The sequence below is a fragment of the Sycon ciliatum genome, chromosome 3 (genome assembly GCF_964019385.1).
Source record: "Sycon ciliatum chromosome 3, ocSycCili1.1, whole genome shotgun sequence".
Lineage (NCBI taxonomy): Eukaryota > Metazoa > Porifera > Calcarea > Leucosolenida > Sycettidae > Sycon > Sycon ciliatum.
The window spans coordinates 32,128,026-32,146,271 of NC_088645.1; the positions used below are offsets into that span (position 1 = coordinate 32,128,026).

The window sequence follows — 18,246 nt, forward strand, 5'->3', positions numbered from 1 at the left end:
CACTAAAAGCGCCATTTCGTTCTTATAAAAGCACGGATGACCGCGATTGGCCCATATGTTGTAGTCTTTTGGACGCTGAGTCGACTGGTTTTGGTCCGAAAATGCTGCGATGCAGCGTTCGCCCCTAATTCCCAATCGAACATGGTTGAACAAGTGGTCACGTGCTCCTGCGTACACCAGTCACCTGGTCACCGTGCCTGCAGGGTACAACTTACAGCCTGTTTTGACCTTTTTTGGGTGCAGTCCTGTCACTCGAGTTGAACTCGAGTTGAACCTTGGTGTGAAAGTTGTCGCCTGCTGGCGTGGTGACCAGGTGATTTTGGCACCCAGGAGCACGTGACCGCTTCTTCAACCATGTTCGATTGGGAATAAAGGAGGAACGCTGCATCGCAGCCTTTTCGGAACAAAACCAGTCGACTCAGCGTCCAAAGGACTACAACATATGGGCCAATCGCGGTCATCCGTGCTTTTATAAGAACGAAATGGCGCTTTTAGTGACATTTTGCATACAAATCCCCATCTCGTAGGGTGCAGTCACCCAGTTTCGGTGGAAGTGCGCGAGTTCGATTGGGATTCAAGTAGGAAGGGAGCGTCTCAGCTTTCTCGGACCAAGACCATTCGACTCAGCTCCCCGAAGACTACAACTGGTGAAATTTTAATTTTTGCCTTAACTTCCCCTTTAATAAACGTACACGTCTCCAGTACTAGTACTCTCAAACGTCTCTTATCCGGACGCCTTCAGCTTGAGTTTCTACGGCAAAAATGCTTTGAATTTGGGGATTTGAACTTTTTTTTCCGTATGCGCAAGTGTTATTTGTCACTGTTAACCTGTGAAATCCACACATATCAATGGATTCATTCTCTAACCTGAACATGTGCAATACGTGCCAAAATAGACTTCTGCCCGGATAAGAGACGTCCGAGTGTACGCCTCCAATTGCAGTACATGTTGAGGGTGGTTCAAAAACATAAAGGGACATGTTGCTATAAAATTAATAATAGTATATGCAGGAATAATGTGATGGCTAATACTGGGGTACACTGTCTCCGGGGAAAGTCGCGGAAAAAATCCCAGAATTTGCGGTGTAATTTGCGGGTAAATGTGGCATAATTTGCGGTGAATTTGCGGTGAATATGCGGTAAATAAGCGGTGAATACTATTGATATGCGGCAAGTATGCAGTTGATATGAGGCAATTTTCAGTGAGTATGTAGTGAAATCAATCAGTTACAAGTCTCTGGTGTAAGCACTCGTCATACCGGTATTTGAGTACAAAGCTGCCACGATGAGACGTTACTGACCGAACAGTGCACTGTCTGTACGTGTAGTGCAACAAAAAAGTTCAAAAACGCGGGGAAAATCACGAAAAATGCGGTCTTAAAAAATCGCGAAAAACGCGGCCGCGGAATCGCGATTTTCCCCGGGGACAGGGTACAGGTACCAGGTGCCATCTTACTTCGGTTTTTCTAACCGGTGTTAGGGCAGTTTATCATCGTTGTGTCTTTCTACACTGTTTCTTACCATGGTGTCTTTCTACACTGTTTCTTACCATGGTTGGATGCACTTACAGCCAAGTTACGGTATCATTATCACGAGGCGTTTGCCTGCCAGCCATCCAAGGCAATCAATCTTTGCAGAGAATCAATGAAAGTACACATCTCCAATACAAGTGCAGTCTCCTGTTGCAGTACAGGTAGAACGACCTTTGAAGAAATATACGTACCGTATTTCCCCGGGTGTAAATCGCACCTCTGTAAACTAAATTCCAAGGGTAAGAAGGGGTGCGACTTACAATCGAGCATGACTGATTACTGAAGTCAATCATATCTAATCAATATGGCTAAAACCTGAAAATGGGGGTGCGACTTATATTCGGGGAAATGCGGTGCTGTGCATGTGTCGGGGATAAATAAACTCTGTGTGACTGTTGTAGGCGGTGCATGCGCAGATCGTGTCCTGCAAGAGAAAACAGTGAGAGGGACTTCATACACCAGTGTTCTGGCCATCTATAACTATGGAGTCCCTGGGAGTACACATTTGGTGGGGGGGGGGGGGGCTCTAAGTAAGTTCTGCATCACACTCTGAACACATGAATCACAGGTCTTGAGGAACAGCGCAGAACAGCACATAACTGCGCGGCAACTTGCACCGGGTCCAATGCCGCACTATAATATGGATGCAGGTGCTGAGAGACATAGCGTCAACGCATGCCCATCTTAGGAAAAGTGGGCATAGAAAAATGTTCAGGTTAAAAAAGGTTCAGGTTAATGTTTTAGAACAAAATGATAAAAAGCGAATGTGTTCCTCTGGGATGTACAGCCAGAAGCCACGACCAGGAGCACATTATGAAGAAAAAAAGAATGCTGGTATAGAGAGAGGGAGGAAGGGAGAGAGAGACAGATAGATAGATAGAGAGAGAGAGAGAGAGAGAGAGAGAGAGAGAGAGAGAGAGAGAGAGAGAGAGAGAGAGAGAGAGAGAGAGAGAGAGAGAGAGAGAGAGAAAATACAGAAGAGATACAACTCGGATGCATGCAGGCTTGATCATAAAATGAATGTTCAAAGTGCTCACTTGCGCTCTTCCTGCTTGAACGGCAAACTTGTTCAGCTTTTTCTCTTCTATCCCGGCTAAGCTCTCGTATTGCTAGTCTAGTTCAAGTTACTTCGCAATCCAAGCATCAGCTACATCATTCGGGCTCTCCGTGAGGCTATCCGTTTGGAGAGGCAGCTGAGTGCATTCACTGGACGAGTGCGAAACATTCTCCCAGACCGCCGTCAGGCAGTCCACACTGCGGCTGGAGGCGACTTGGCCAGCGCTTGGCCCGATGACATCGGGGTGACGGCAGAGCTGCCGATGTTCCTCGTTCACTTCTCACTGCTAGCACTGGAGACGACGTGGTCACTACAAGTAGCAGGTGAAACGCCAAAACGAAAAGAAAAAAAGAAAAATCAGCTAGTTTTATTGATTGCGGTTATCAAATTATTGTCTCCTCGCCGTGTGTTTAAAGAAAAATTAAAACAAAAATTAAAAAATTGATGTGAAACCATGTTCAGTGTTTTGCAGAGTTGTGGGAACAAGCTTGTGAGCTCAAATCCATTTCTTCTAAATAAAATAAAAAGAAGTCAGGCGGACAATGCTGTTGTGGGGAATTTCTCATCCGCGCCTGAGTTCTAAACCTCACTAAACGTTGTAGCACGGCTTGGCTACTATGGTAATGTATGCTGAGAAACTTGGTGACTTCATCAACAAATATGTAGCCCAGAGCAGAGCGAAACTTCCACAGGGGAGGCTCGACTCCTGGCTTCAGAAGCAGCAACTGAATTTGATATCAGCAACAAAACATGTTTTTCTCTCTCTCAGTGTTGTGTGATGTGAACTAAGTACGGCATTATAAGTACCCCTCCCCCCCCCCCCCCCCGTTGGGGGGGGGGGCACTTGGACCCGCTTGGAAAAAGAACACCGGGTGACTTGTGACCCGGTTGAGACTCAATCAGGGAGTCGTCCTAAGACTCCCTGATGTACAATAGCCTCACTTGACTGTACCCGGGACCGACCCGGTTGCAAGGGTTGTGCCAGGTACACGTGTAACCATTTGGTTTGAAATTCTAGAGCAGACACTGCATATACTGTAAGACATGAAATTGTAACGCGGCTGTAAATCTAATGCTACAACGATTTTATATTTCCTCGCTAAAATTAATTCCGTTAGAGTTGATGGCGCGCAAGTCATTTTTTAAAATGACTTGCGCGCCATCAACTCTAACGGAATTAATTTTAAGGAGTCCAGCAGTATAATTATGTTCATGGGCTGGTTGAACGGATCGCGCCAACCGAGACGAGAGTCCAGTAGTCTGTCGGAATGAAGACCATCATCCCGTGTTTAGTTTCATCGAGCACTAGTAGTAGTAGTAGTTTGTTTTTCAGAGTGTTGAGCTTTGGCCGTAGCAATGTCGATCACGAAGTATTTTTTCCCTCGCAAAGCGGACCAGGCGACGTGTTCGGACAATGAGAGAGCCATGGCTGCCGGAAAGGACGCCGCTGCAGCTGCTGACTCTGCCGCAGTCTCTATCGGTATTGGTAGAAAGCGAAGGAGGTCGACTACGTTCTCCGACGATGAAGATACTCGGACTAAAATTGGCAAGCACGCACTGGAGTTTGGCAACAAAATTGCGGTGAAAAAATTCTCCTCTCAGCTTGGACATCCAGTGAACGAGTCAACCGTTCGCAATTTCAAACGCAATCTGCAGAGTCAGCTACGTCAGGGAGTCGAAGCCGATTGAATTCACTGCGAGTTCTGTCCAGCGGAAAGCGAGGGCATCCGCTAGTCTTACCTGTGGAGCTGGACACTTTGACGAAGGAGCTTGCTCATGGCCTTAGATTGAGCCGTTCACGATTCAGCATCTCTATTGTCATCACAGCGGCTAGAGGCATTGTCAATCATAAGAACCCTTCGCTGCTAAAGGAGCATGGTAAGCAGGTGGAGCTCTCGAAGTCCTGGGTCAAATCTTTTCTAGATCGACTGGGATATGTGAAGCGTAAAGGAACCAGGACTGCACGAAAGCTCCCTGCAGACGTTCCCGAAATGAAAGCAGCATTCCTTGACAGCGTCAAGACAACAGTGGAGGAAAGCAAGATTCCTGAGTCCATGGTCGTCAACTGCGACCAAACAGGAGCCAAGATGGTTTTCAGTGAACCACTGGACCTCAGCAGAAGAGGCCAGCCGTCAAGTGGATGTGGTTGCGTTGGATGACAAGAGAGAGATGACAGTGCTGCTGAGCATCTCTGCTAGTGGCACAGTCCTCCCTGCCCAGCTGATCTATGCTGGCAAGACTGATCGGTACCACGGCACCCTAATGTCAATGTCCCTGCAGGGTGGGAGGTGGGATGTTACTCACTCAGACAACCACTGGTTGAATGAGACAACTACTCTGCGGTACATTGTTGCTGCCTTACCTGAAGTCAGAGCGAGAGCGCCTTGGCCTTCCGGCGAACAGCCCTGGCCTCCTACTGTTGGACGTGCTTGCAGCACACCGATGTGCCTCTGTCGCAGAGAAATTGTCGAAGAATAACGTGAAGCTTGTCTACACACCTGCTCGTTGCACAGGCCTGCTGTAGCCTCTTGATGTTTCGGTGAATGATCCCTTCAAACGAAAGCTGAAGGATCAGTTCAGCGCCTGGTATCCCAAGAAGTTTGCTGCAAGTCTATGAGACGGGGAGGACGTCCAGCGTGTGAAAGTCGATCTAAAGACCTCCACTATCAAGCCCCTTCACTTCCGTTGGCTCGTAGCAAGCATCTCCTGGCTAGCGGACCACCACGATACTGTCAAGCTAGCGTGGCTTTGAGGAGACTGGCATCGCTAGCAGGCTGAAATAATGCTGTCCCAGGGACATGTCTAGAGTGTAGTACATGTACTGCTGGACATTACCTAGTGGGAATTTTTGAGAAATCGTTAAATTTGCGGCTCGTTAAAAGAACATGTCTTACAGTACATGTCATATAATGGGATCCGTATATTATGGTCGCGTCGTGCAAACCTCTAACGAAAGACCACCAGCCACTAAGGACCATTGTTTCTGGTCCAAAGGGGTGGTCGTTAGTTACAGGTTTTACTGCACAGAATTATATGTACACCGGCAATACTGAGCAAGCACATGCATATGTATCTAATATTGACTGAGTACGAGGTCAATATAGGAAATAAAAGCCTAGTAAAAGACCGAGGCGAAGCCGAGGTCTTTTACGAGGTCTTTTATTTCCTATACTGACCAAGTACGAAGTCAATATTAGATTTATCACGACTAACCAAATCATGTGTTCAATCGCTAAAAAGGAGTCAAATATAAGCGGTCAATATAGCCCTAAGGAGTGAAATATGCAGGAATATTTGACTGCTTAGGTATGGTAAAAATCTATGGGAGTCAATACTAAGAGAGTGATAAACCGGGACACTGTACTTTCACAAATTTTCGGCATACTAGTACTTCTATTTTCGGTACTTTCGGTGCGTCTGTTTCATACCTAAAATTTCACTGAACAAACACAAACACACATAATCCAATAGGGAACTGCTTCTCTGTACCTAAAAAAATCTGTTCACCTAACCTGGCCTTTTGCCCTCATACTGAAAAAATATTGAGAACCGAAAATTTCTGAAAATTTCTGAAATTTTCTGACATTAGAGTACATGCATACGTGTCAGCGGCCGTCGTGAGTTCCCTGTCAGCGGCCGTCGTGAGTTCCCTGTCAGCGGCCGTCGTGAGTTCCCTGTCAGCGGCCGTCGCGAGTTCCCTGTCAGCGGCCGTCGTGAGTTCCCTGTCAGCGGCCGTCGTGAGTTCCCTGTCAGCGGCCGTCGTGAGTTCCCTGTCAGCGGCCGTCGTGAGTTCCCTGTCAGCGGCCGTCGAGAGTTCCCTGTCAGCGGCCGTCGAGAGTTCCCTGTCAGCGGCCGTCGTGAGTTCCCTGTCAGCGGCCGTCGTGAGTTCCCTGTCAGCGGCCGTCGAGAGTTCCCTGTCAGCGGCCGTCGAGAGTTCCCTGTCAGCGGCCGTCGTGAGTTCCCTGTCAGCGGCCGTCGTGAGTTCCCTGTCAGCGGCCGTCGCGAGTTCCCTGTCAGCGGCCGTCGCGAGTTCCCTGTCAGCGGCCGTCGCGAGTTCCCTGTCAGCGGCCGTCGTGAGTTCCCTGTCAGCGGCCGTCGCGAGTTCCCTGTCAGCGGCCGTCGAGAGTTCCCTGTCAGCGGCCGTCGAGAGTTCCCTGTCAGCGGCCGTCGTGAGTTCCCTGTCAGCGGCCGTCGTGAGTTCCCTGTCAGCGGCCGTCGCGAGTTCCCTGTCAGCGGCCGTCGCGAGTTCCCTGTCAGCGGCCGTCGCGAGTTCCCTGTCAGCGGCCGTCGTGAGTTCCCTGTCAGCGGCCGTCGCGAGTTCCCTGTCAGCGGCCGTCGAGAGTTCCCTGTCAGCGGCCGTCGTGAGTTCCCTGTCAGCGGCCGTCGAGAGTTCCCTGTCAGCGGCCGTCGTGAGTTCCCTTCGGGAAAGTACAAGATACTGTAAAAGCCATTATTCTAACGAGGCGCATATAACGATTTCCCAAAATTGACCAGTTAACGTGTACCAAAGGTAACGATTCTCACTCGTTCTCAACGCTCAAGAGGACAGTATATGTATAGATTTCTGTATAACGATTTCTATTTTTTAAAACGACAGATTTCTCCTCGTTAACTCGTTAGAGTTAGCACTTTGTTGTATATATATATGGCTTTTACAGTATTTTATTTTTTTAACACGCATATACTGGCAATACTGAACAAATTTTAACTCGGATGTGGAGCCTACGTAATCATCAGGTCGTTGAATGTCTCAGTACTCCTTGTCAGTTTTGTGCCATTTTGTCTCACACGCTGAGTGTATAAGATCTGGTTACATTGGTGGGCAGTTAGTCATTACTCGTAACATGTTGTCCTTTCTTTTTATCCATGTGTACTGAACAAGAACATACAACACACAGTGCACAACCGCACTTGCCTCTCTCGGTTCTTCCAGACATAGTAGACAATGGCAAGGTCCACTAGCAGGATGACGCTGCCACACGCTATTCCGGCGATAGTGCCTGATGAGAACGTGTTCTCGTCAACAGTGTTGACAGGGTGAATAGTAGGCATTGGGAGAACAATCTTCTCTGTAAAAAAAGAGAGAGAAGAAAACACATGAGAACGAGTTATGCAGCAACTGCCCACGACTATAACAAGATAATACTGTAAATATACAAATTTTCGGCAGCTATTTAATTTCGGCTATATTCGGCACCGACCCAAAACGCCTAAATTAAAATGCCGATGAAATTTTTCACAGCATCTGTCTCACTATACCATGCCCTCTACCCCACGCCGAAAATAAATCGCCGCCGAAATGTCAAAAATTGTGAAGTGCTGAAATTTTGCAGCGCCGAAATTTTGTATAATTACAGTAAACAGTCAGAAAGTCAGAAACAGTCTTGTTACAGTCGTGGATAGTTGCTGCATAACTCCTTCTCATGTGTTTCTTCTCCCTTTTTTACATTTATTACTGGCTCAGTATCCCAGTTAACTCTGTGTCGATCAACTTCAAGAAACATCGAAATAATGAACAACGAAATCACCACACGTGAACCTTCAGTACAATTGGACATTAGCTTACGTTGGACCCCCGCTTCCCGTACGTTACGGGGAGCGGCGCGAAGAATCACGGGAACACTCTTTGCCTTCTCGTAACGTGAAGGAAACCTGGTCTGCTTTACGATCACGTGGAATGTGCGCTGGGAATTTCCCCTTCCCACTATAGCAGTTTAGCAATGTAACCCAGCAGATCCAAACACATTTTCTTTTTGTGTGCCGCAACGTAGAGAAGCCCATCTTCGCGCGGTAATCTGAACCCAAACATGTGAAGCCATAGTAAGCCAGACACCTGTGCCCTGTGTGAATTCTCGATGTTTCACCAAGAGTCCATGATCCCCCAGAGTGCGCAACTGGGGTGGGGTTGTGGGACGGCGTGATCTGTGACGGACGTCATTTTTATGGTGGGACTTGCGCAATTCCGTCGACGCGGTCCATTCCCCTACTCATGGTGTCACACTATGACGTGCAACACGGATTTCGCCGTCCCAGATCTGATCAGTGAAGTTGCGCAATCTGGAGGAGTATGGACTCTTGGTTTCACGTCTAGCAGAACCTCACTATGGTTTCCCAGGCAGATCCTTTTCCCTGCATGCACCCTACACTCTCAGCACGCTGGTTATTCCGCACAGCTCGAAAAGAACCGTTTCCGACGCCAACGAAGCATGCAAGACAGAGAGCAGCTGCCTTCAGTGTGATTCAGGATGCAGCTGGTTTAAATACTACTGACCTATTGGTGGGTAGAGAACTACATCGGGATGGTGGCCAGTCCTCTTGATGATCTCTAACTGTTGTGGTGTGAGCTTTGTAGCCAGTGACTCTACAAGCACACACAGAACAAGGCAAAGATAACACTAAACATAACAATAGGTTGAGTGACCCACAGAGACACAAATGGTACGTTCGGGCCCGTTTAAATCTGGCTTTGGAAAACTTATTTTTAGGTCCGGCCTCATTTTCTCTGTGCTGCGCCGATGAGTCCACAAAGGACGAGGCAAGTTCTGTCCGCAGGTTGAGATACAAAAGTAGATACCCAGACATCTGCTCTCTACGTGATCTCTCTACGTTTCACGTATAGCGGAACCTCTCTATTATGAAAAAATATTTGGCTCTAACCCAGACACCTGTTCTCTACGTGATTTCTCCCTTTGTTTCACCAAGAGTACATAACGCGGTTTATGTACTCTTGGTTTCACGCATAGTGCAGAACTTCTCTAGTACCAAGAGTCCACAACTCCTAGCGTGTGCAACTCTTATCTCCGAGCTATGGGTGCCTGGCGCGGCACACTGCCTGCATACCGTAGTGAAATGATGGTCCAGCGATCTGGATTTGTGTTTTTGCGTTCGATTTAGCCTTCACGACATGTACATGGCACAACTCTTGCAATACAGTATGGTTAGCATTTTACCGTTCACGCTAAATCCAACGGTACTCGTGCCCAACACCCAAATTACCGTCGGTTTGGTATCGTTTCGACGATAGAAAGCTCTTTAGCGGGAGAACGAAACGGTAAGATTCCAACAACTAGTGTTATGTCACAAGTCGCTCATTGTGTCAGAAACCGAAATGCTAACCATGTCTTGAAAAAGCACAAAAAAACGGTACAGGCCCACGGTCGAGGTTAGCGTGAAAGGGAAAATGCTAACCATGTATAATGCCTGTGTGTGACGCATCACGCACAAAACCATCCAAAGTCTCTGAGGAAAGTAGGTTTGGAAGCAGGAAACCGTAGCAGATCAATAATGACGCAATGGCCCACAAACTCCAAGCAGCGCGCCGCGCCAGACCCCATATGCAGAGTTGCATTCTCTTGCAGTCTTGGGGTTATTAGATATACTTAGCTAAAAAAACGCTAACGTAAACGCAAACCTTTCCGTACTTCGGATCGTTCAAGCTGACTTTTCCCTTAGCACAAAGTACGTTATAGTTGAGACGAAGTAGTCGTGACAACCATGGCGATCTGAATTTTCGTGGAAACAGATGCGGGAAATTCAAAATTTTGAACCAGGGATTAGTTTGCTGTCGTTCCGAAAGAATACCTTGGCGAGGTCTTTTACTCTGGAATAGCAAAAGCACGGCGAAAATGAGTTTTCGCTGTTCCCAGGTCCTTGGAAACCCTTTCCTAAACGCAGCACCGAAGACTGTAAAGGGTTCTCCAGCTCCAGCACGTCTGGGAGAGGCCGATGAATTTCTTCCTCAGGAGTGCCGTGGAACTCGTCCTTTGTTTCCCAGATGGGATAGAGGGAGAAAGGCACGAAGCAGAGGACGCAGAGGACGCAGAAATTGTCAACTGAAAGGCAAAACTCGCCAAAAAAGCTAAATGTCACAAGAGGAAGCAATCTCGACTCTCGATCTCATCTCGATCTGCACGACGTGCTTTTTATCTCCCGCCAGTTACAAAACAATGTGAGTTTTTGCATTTTTTGCAGAATTTCCATAACGAACGTCGGGCCGTTATTTTGAGCTCTGTAACGTTTTTCCGTTATCCGATAACGTCTTTTGTCACGGCTGGGAGTGAGTACCGTAAAAGTTAGCGTTATCGTACTTTTGCTAAGGATGTCTATTGTATTCTTGCTAGTACCGTAACTTCAAACATGCAGCACAGCCTCTAACACATGCACCGCGACTAAGCAGACTTAGCTAGCTACGTAGCTACTCACAATACTCCCGATCTTCCAACCTGCCGAAAAACCAAAGAAAAACATTGCTAGCGATCTACCTATCCAGCACAGAACTCACGTGCAGATGCAGTATATGTGAGGCCCAGGATCAACATTAGCACGCTAACTGCCATCCCTGCAGGAAATCAAGAAAAGGAACCAAGACTAAAACATAAATCTCCAGTCTAGCCTTCATTTCACCTTTGAAGTATGATGTGTAACGGTGTGTCGTCTCTAAATCCTGCGTAGCGTCTGTCCTTGACGAAGATAGAAGAGTCGATCTTCAAAGATTATAAAAATTCAAAAGCATTATCACCTCTCACCTCATGAGCTCAGTGACCTGAACCTGATCCAGAGCACAAATCCCTTCATTTCGCGGCGAAACCACGGGCCACACGGAAAGGCAGAGCAATTCTGCGAATGAACTCGGTGGCAAGAGAAAACTCCTTACTAAAAGTGATATCAAAACCAGGGAGTCGTACACGACTCCCTGATCAAAACCAAAGGAAATGTTTTGGTCGACTGTGGAAGTCACGAAAATAATTAGGAACAGGAAGGCGAAACGTTGATCATTTTCACTAGCGACAAACTGCCACAGCCCACCATGAAGCACTTCGTAAGGTCTTGTTCTCCGTGTGCCAGTGTTTGGGATTTGATCCAACAGAAATACACTGTATTTTAAATTAGTCGTGACAAGCAAGGGTCGGGGTGGAACGCAGCGACTAGTCTACACCTCCACGGTGTACTGCAGTGCATTGCATATTCACTACAGTTGTTGCGTCACATGGCGGTCAGCACACTCTGCCAGCATCACACGCCCTAGCCTAGCTAGGCCCTGTGGCTGTAGCTGCATACAGTTCTGCCACATCTTGCAAGCTGAACCCATCTCCTCTCGACTCTCACCATCTAGATCTGGCATCAGTTCGCGCCTTGCACTGGTGCACCTCAGTAGTCCACGAGCATCGATTTTTAGCTTGGCACTGCCACTGGTCAGGCGCTAGGCGCTAGGACGCCGGTGCAAGAGTTGATAGTAGCAGATTGAGTTTAGCGATACAATTCTGCTGCCCAAGTCGTTTAGTAAGTCCTTTGTGAAGATCGGGTTTAGTGACAGATCGAATATAGTGACATTTTGTTCTATCCCGAAGGAGTGTCGTTATATCTAATCTCCACTGTAGTAGTATACTTTTAGCGCGGAGAATTCGCTGATTCTTCACGAAGCCTGTCAGGGCAAAACATTTGGCCTGACAACTTGTCCCGTTGCCCCCGAAGCGTTTCCTAAATCCTGTCCTCGACATGCTGTTGACTTTCATTTTACATCACCAATTGCACAGGCATGATTGCCTTCTCACCGTCCCGTAGGTCCGGTTCTCACAGAAAATGAAGGAAATTATACAATCATGAAGTACAAAAACGCAAAAAGGCTTCTGTGGCATCATTCTGGGTTACCTGAAGATCGGCCAGGCCATGAAACCCTGAAAGGCAATGAGTGCCAGAGTGGTCTGCGTCTTATACATGTACACAAAAAATTGTACTAGTATGTACGTAAACACTCTGGGCCCTCCTGTACGGCCATTGGGCCTCTGAAATAATTTCTCTCCTACGTTTCAATGCTTGCCCCTCGGTATCAGAGCTCTCATTGTCCATCTCGGACCTGACAAAAAATATATCTCGGACCTGACAAAAAAATATATCTCGGACCTGACTCCACCTTCCCCCTCCCCATTATCTCATATTGTCTGCTTTTGATCTCCTCGTACTTCTTGTTCTTGGTACCTTCAGTTATTGAGTACCTCTGCTCGTTTGGTTACGGTGGATTAAAGATATCAAACAACAACAACAGCAACAACAACTTTCTTGTAGACCCGCGATCGGTCGGGACTCGGGAGACTCTGAGCTCCGCCGTCGAGACCTAAAGAAGGTCGAAACTAGCCAGTGTCACTGCTAGTACACTGGTTATAACAGTACAAGACTATAAACTCTTGCTATTAAAGTATCCTGAGATTTCACTTTCGGTCGGATTTCACCACATTCAGTGATCACTGCACTGGTGATTCACCTGCAACATGTATAATTATGTGCACACAACTAGCTGTGCACTACAAGAAGCACGTGTTTCATGCCATGCGTACATGCGTAGCAAGTGGTGGCACGTGCACATGACTGTCATGAGTCATACATGCACCATGATGACAGCATGCACTGGACATCGACTTCCAGGATTCCGGATTCCACAGTTTGAATGCTGGCTGAGAGGGAGAAAGTGAATATGCAATCGATCCTGCATGCCAGGAGAGATGAAGAAGATCGCAATACATGTCTAGTAATGTGTGTGTGTTTATGGGGGTAACAAAGTCAAATTCTGACAAAGCTGGCGCTTGGCACCATATACGGCTCCGGTCCATGACATATTATTTCTTTTTATAGAATGCATTCGTATTCAGAAATCAAAATCACACGCTCGCCACAATGTGAATAAGCCCCGGCCCGGGGCTGAACTCACTACGCGTAACAATCACATCATGCAAGACAACACAAACCTTGATAGCATGTAGCAGTCTACAAAATGCAGTGTTCCAGACCACAGTGTGAGCAGAAGGCACTCTGCCTCCGATTGACTTCTTACCTTCTGACACTCGCAAGCCTACTTCTGTTCAGTGTTCTGTAGCCTGCTCAGCGTTCGGTGTGTCTCCACTTTTCCGTAACCCTACGAGCGGCCTCGCTGCTGCGCAGGTTTCAACGCACACTTGTTGTTAACCAGGTGATGCCTGATGGCTACACTACAGACCACGTTAGAATTGCCACCAGACCTGTGTTCACTTCTGCAGCTGCAGGTCACTGGTCATCCACCTGAGAGTGAGAACGTGGCCAGTCTCACAACGTTGTGCTCCTCTAAAACAGACGTCTTTTCGACATTGGGGCCTAGACGTAGACAAGCCGCTGCGCAGGGTATTGACCAGATTGAGTAGCACTTTGAAACTTTGAAACTGGAGAAATTTTGACTGAGGAATTCTGAGCTTCACGCTGCACTGTGATCTGGTGATCTTGTTCAGCGTTGAGAATGATTTCGTACTCGTGACCATCAGCGAAAAGTCGGCCTCGTACGTGGTATTCTTTGGCAGCATTTTTGAGCAAAGGTTTTCACTGGTTTGTCATGTACATGTGTGCAACGTAACGTAGTTGTAGATGCGTTCGTCGTACATAGGTATACTAGTACTAGTCGCATGAGCCAAGCGCGTATACATGTACACACAAGATGCAAAAATGCGATGCATGTGTACGTGTCCTTGCACGTGGAACAAGTTCTGTGCGTAGCGTTGGACCTGAACCACCGCGTGCAAGAAATAGTTGCACGCCTTCTGCCCAGCTCGGGAGTCGGGAGCTACCGTTAAAAGAGCCCGATCATGATTCAGCAAGATTTCTGTTTCGACACCGAAAGTTCCGTGTCCGTCTTTGCCATAATTATGATACTCTACTCTTTATCCATAACCACCCTTGTTCAGTGCCAATGGTTTCGTCTTCTTCATAAAAAAATCAATAACAACCTACGAGGCATGCACAATCATGTCTACCCTTGCCGGCTTCATGGTTCAGTTCAGACTGGTATTGGTATTGGTGCAGTGGTCCATGGTACATACCTGTAGCTATGTAGCTAAATCTGTAGCTATATAGCTATGTAGCTAAATCTGTAGCTATGTAAATCAGGGAGTACAATACCCGTACAATACCCGTGGTATTGTACTACTCCCTGATGTAAATCCCTGTAAATCCCTGATGTAAATCTACCAGGTGTACTGATGCACCGAGCTGCGTCCAAATATGCCTCATGTCATGATTATCAGAAAACACAATCATGATGGGATCACCAGATCACCCCGGGAGCGCGCAAGCATGCTGTACTCGTACCGGGTCGTTCGTAGGAGTCCACACAGTCCACTGACGTCATGACTCGAGTCGTACCGGTATACCCCATGGCCCAGACATCCGCAGCATGCCGCCGGTGTAAACCCGAAAACGGTTCCTCCGCGAAAATGGTTCCAGGCATACACCGGTTACCCCCTGGAACCGTTTTCGCTAGCGAAAACGGTTCCACCCTAGCCGCGAAAACAGTTCCTCCGCGAAAACGGTTCTTCCACACATTTCCTGCATCTATGGCCCTCTTGGAACCGTTTTCGCGGATGGGGTCTCACCGCGAAAACGGTTCTAGCCAGCCGCGAAAACGGTTCCTCCGCGAAAATGGTTCCACACATTAATTTTCTTGCATCTATGGACCGTTTTCGCGGATCGACATGCATCCGCGAAATCAGTTCCCAATCATGAGTTGTGCTTTCGGGTTTTTTCTTCAAAACGTCCTGAAGATGTCTTCTCTTGGTGGTAATCGGGCGTGTTACGACGAAGTCTTGCAAGCGTTGCCTGCAAACGCCTGCCTCGTTTCCTGCGGACGCGAAGAGGCGAAGAGCAATAAAACGCTTTGCAGTCAACTTCGTCTTGGATCGTGGGGTCCTTTTTCGCCAAACAGATGAAGGCCTACCACAATGGATCACAGACGACGGCCAACAAAAGGAGATCTTGCATCCATGCCACTCGCATGATATGTCTGGTCACCTTGGCCGTGATAAGAGAGGAGGAAGGTCTGTGAGAGGTGAGTAACTAATATTACTTGGATTTATTTATTTTCAGTCTCAAATCAGTGAAAGTCGAGAGGATGGTAGTGTGTGGTGTAAGTAAGGGAGTTAGTGCACCACATTTAATTATTATTACTTTCAACCGTCTTCATGAAGGCCCACACACAAAACTGACCACAACTGACAAGGCTTCTGTTGGCATATCAGTACAGTAATTGACCCGGATTAACTCACTTCATATACATGTAAGCACGCACCTAATTTTCCACCATACATGACTGTACAGACTTTCAACCCGGGTTGAAAATTCTCATGTTAACACAGCCTAAGGCCCGGGTTCCACTGCGGCTCCGCTGCTCCGCAGTACATGCAGCGGAGCAGCACGGTTCCACTGACACTCGCCATTCGCGGTACCGCGGTCGTGCTCCACACTTTTTGATGACGTTTCATTTGCCTGCAAGCGCAGTGCTTGAACAAAGGAAACTTCAAAATTTAACATTTCCTGGCATTTTCAGGAGGTCACTATGGACACATTGACGGTAGCAAAGTTTGTCCAGCGCTGTGTGAACTGGATCACGGTTTGCCAGTGTTATCTTGCTGCAGAGTGTTGGAGTGTTTTAAGTCTGCCTTGTTCGTTCTGCCGTTATGTCACGCAAGTACTGTTCTCTATCTGACCATTTTTTGCAAATGATCTGTATGTGCCCAATGTGTTCCACTTGTTGTGTAGCTTTCGACTTCGTAGTTTTCGGTTGTAGTTTATTAGTAGAATAGTGGTGCATATGTATTTGCTCGTATTACAGTCATGTACAATCATGTATGTCCGCGGCTTTTAACACTCAGTAAGTCTACGTCGACTATCTGTACAATGTCATGACTGTATACATGTGTCATTATTACAGTACAGTATACTCACTCAGCGTTATTTGCAATAATAATAATAATTTGTAAGAAAGGGTTTGCTCCCCACACTGGAGCTCGCGCTATTCCGCCGACTTTACTTGACACTTGACTGACTCACGACTGCCATCCAGAGCACACGAGAAGTCCATCCGTTCTCACCGTCCAGGAGCGAGACTGACTCACGCTGCTATCTGGTGTTCACGAGGTATTTGTGGCGCTGGAAACGGAGCGTCTCTGTAAGTTTGTATCCCTGGTGATGTTTGTGCCTGGAGAGCAAAAAGTGGTGCTCTTCAGGCACAATCTTCCTCAGCCTACTCAAGCTCAACTGATGAGGAGTGAATTCCCCGAAACACTGTGTATTGAGCAGAGAATGGTGCTTTCTTGCAGGTTTGCCGAGTCGAAGGTTTGATGGACTTCTCGTGTGGCAGTCGTGAGTCAGTCAAGTGTCAAGATTAGTAAAGTCGGCGGAATAGCGCGAGCTCCAGTGTGGAGAGCAAACCCTTTCTTACAAATCATCGCCGAAGTCGCAACCACTACTTCGTAATAATAATAACTCTAACGAGTTAACGAGGAGAAATCTGTCGTTAAAATAGAAATCGTTATACAGAAATCGATACATAATATACTGTCCTATTGAGCGTTGACAATAAGTGAGAATCGTTACCTTTGGTACACGTAAACCAGTAATTTTTTGGGAAATCGTTATATATGCGCCTCGTTAGAATAATGGCTTTTACAGTAGTCTTTGTAGCATGCCCAAAAGTAGTTTGTTGTTTGTTTTTCCCTTTAGCCGACTTGTCCTTCCTCCGATGTGGATGGTGTGGTAGTTTCGGCAGACTCCGTTCAGCAAGGAGCGGAAGAAGCTGATGTAAGTTGACCTTGCCCAGTGCGTATTTTATGCACTTTTCATGAGTGCGTCGTGAGCTTTCAACCTAATCTTTGAAGCATGCCCCAAAAGTAGTTTGTTTGTGTTTTCCTTTAGCCTACTTTTCCTTCCTCCGATGTGGATTGCATGGTAACTGGCGCCAAAAAATGGGTACAATTGGTGGGTACCTCCTCGTGGTTGTACCTGGTAACCATTGTAGCACGCCACAGAAGTCTTGAATGCATCTATCGTGTGTTACATTAGGCTAAATCCCACCACTTTCTAAGGCTTTCACTTTCAGACAGTGATGTGTATTTAGGACCTAGCATTTGCTTTGTTCATATTGTAGTTATATGATTCTTAGGTATGTGTATGGGATTGAGGCCTTTTGGCATCTGGTTGGTGGATCTGATCTATCCTCCCCACCGTTTAGGAGCCGCATCTGACGCCTGATCATGGGGTGGTGGCGTCCCACGGAAGCGGAAAGGTGGTTCTTGACCAGGGAGTTGTACGACTCCTTGTTCTTGACCTGCCCAGTACGTGAACCCGTCGATTTTTTTTATTAGGTATGTGTATGATGTGCTTCTGTGTCTTCTGACTGTAACTTTATTTTAACTCTGAAAGAGCAGATTTGATCCTTTATGACTCCTTCATTTTCGACACATTCTCTGTACTGGACACATTGTTGCAATTATTCTATGTAAAATAGAAGAAAAACACTAGAGAACGAGTTATGAAGCAATTATCCACGACTGTAACAAGATAATAGGCAGAAAGTGCGATAACAGGGTACACACCTGGAACCGTTTTCGCGGATGATCCCAGTTGCTGCAGTCCGCGAAAACGGTTCCACAGTAGACAGTGGTGGCAGTTGCCTGGAACCGTTTTCGCGGAGGGTCCTACACCAGAAAATTAATCCCTGAAACCGTTTTCGCGGCTAGCCCGGCTAGTCATACATCAGAAATTAGTGGGCTGTGGATTCCAGGGGGAAACCGGTGTATGCCTGGAACCATTTTCGCGGAGGAACCGTTTTCGCGTTTACACCGGCGCCATATACAGTAGGCCATA

General features: G+C 47.2%; 1 protein-coding gene across 2 annotated transcripts; it reads right to left on the reverse strand.

Moving 5' to 3' along the window:
• Positions 1 to 2,103: 2,103 nt before the first annotated feature.
• On the reverse strand, positions 2,104 to 13,762 carry LOC135812680 (uncharacterized). Of its 2 annotated transcripts, none has more exons than XM_065325953.1 (5): positions 13,415 to 13,762; positions 10,871 to 10,927; positions 8,861 to 8,950; positions 7,505 to 7,658; positions 2,104 to 2,899 (listed from the first exon to the last, which is right to left on the reverse strand). In XM_065325953.1, exons 2-5 carry the CDS (start codon positions 10,923 to 10,925, stop codon positions 2,863 to 2,865), a joined length of 336 nt encoding a protein of 111 aa, XP_065182025.1. In that variant the 5' UTR covers positions 10,926 to 10,927; positions 13,415 to 13,762; the 3' UTR covers positions 2,104 to 2,862. The 2 variants fall into 2 exon arrangements, with proteins under 2 accessions (XP_065182025.1, XP_065182024.1); XM_065325952.1 differs by lacking the exon at positions 13,415 to 13,762 and adding an exon at positions 11,115 to 11,419.
• Between the last annotated feature and the right edge of the window lie 4,484 nt (positions 13,763 to 18,246).

Bases quoted from the DNA above. Each gene is read 5' to 3' on its own strand.
- LOC135812680 (XM_065325953.1), bottom strand. From the start codon at position 10,925: ATGGCAGTTAGCGTGCTAATGTTGATCCTGGGCCTCACATATACTGCA. The intron at 7,659-8,860 runs GTCAGTAGTATT...CTTTTTTTACAG, and splicing joins AGTTCTCTACCCACCAATAG to AGAAGATTGTTCTCCCAATG. The intron at 2,900-7,504 runs GCAAGTGCGGTT...TGCTACTTGTAG, and splicing joins GTCTGGAAGAACCGAGAGAG to TGACCACGTCGTCTCCAGTG.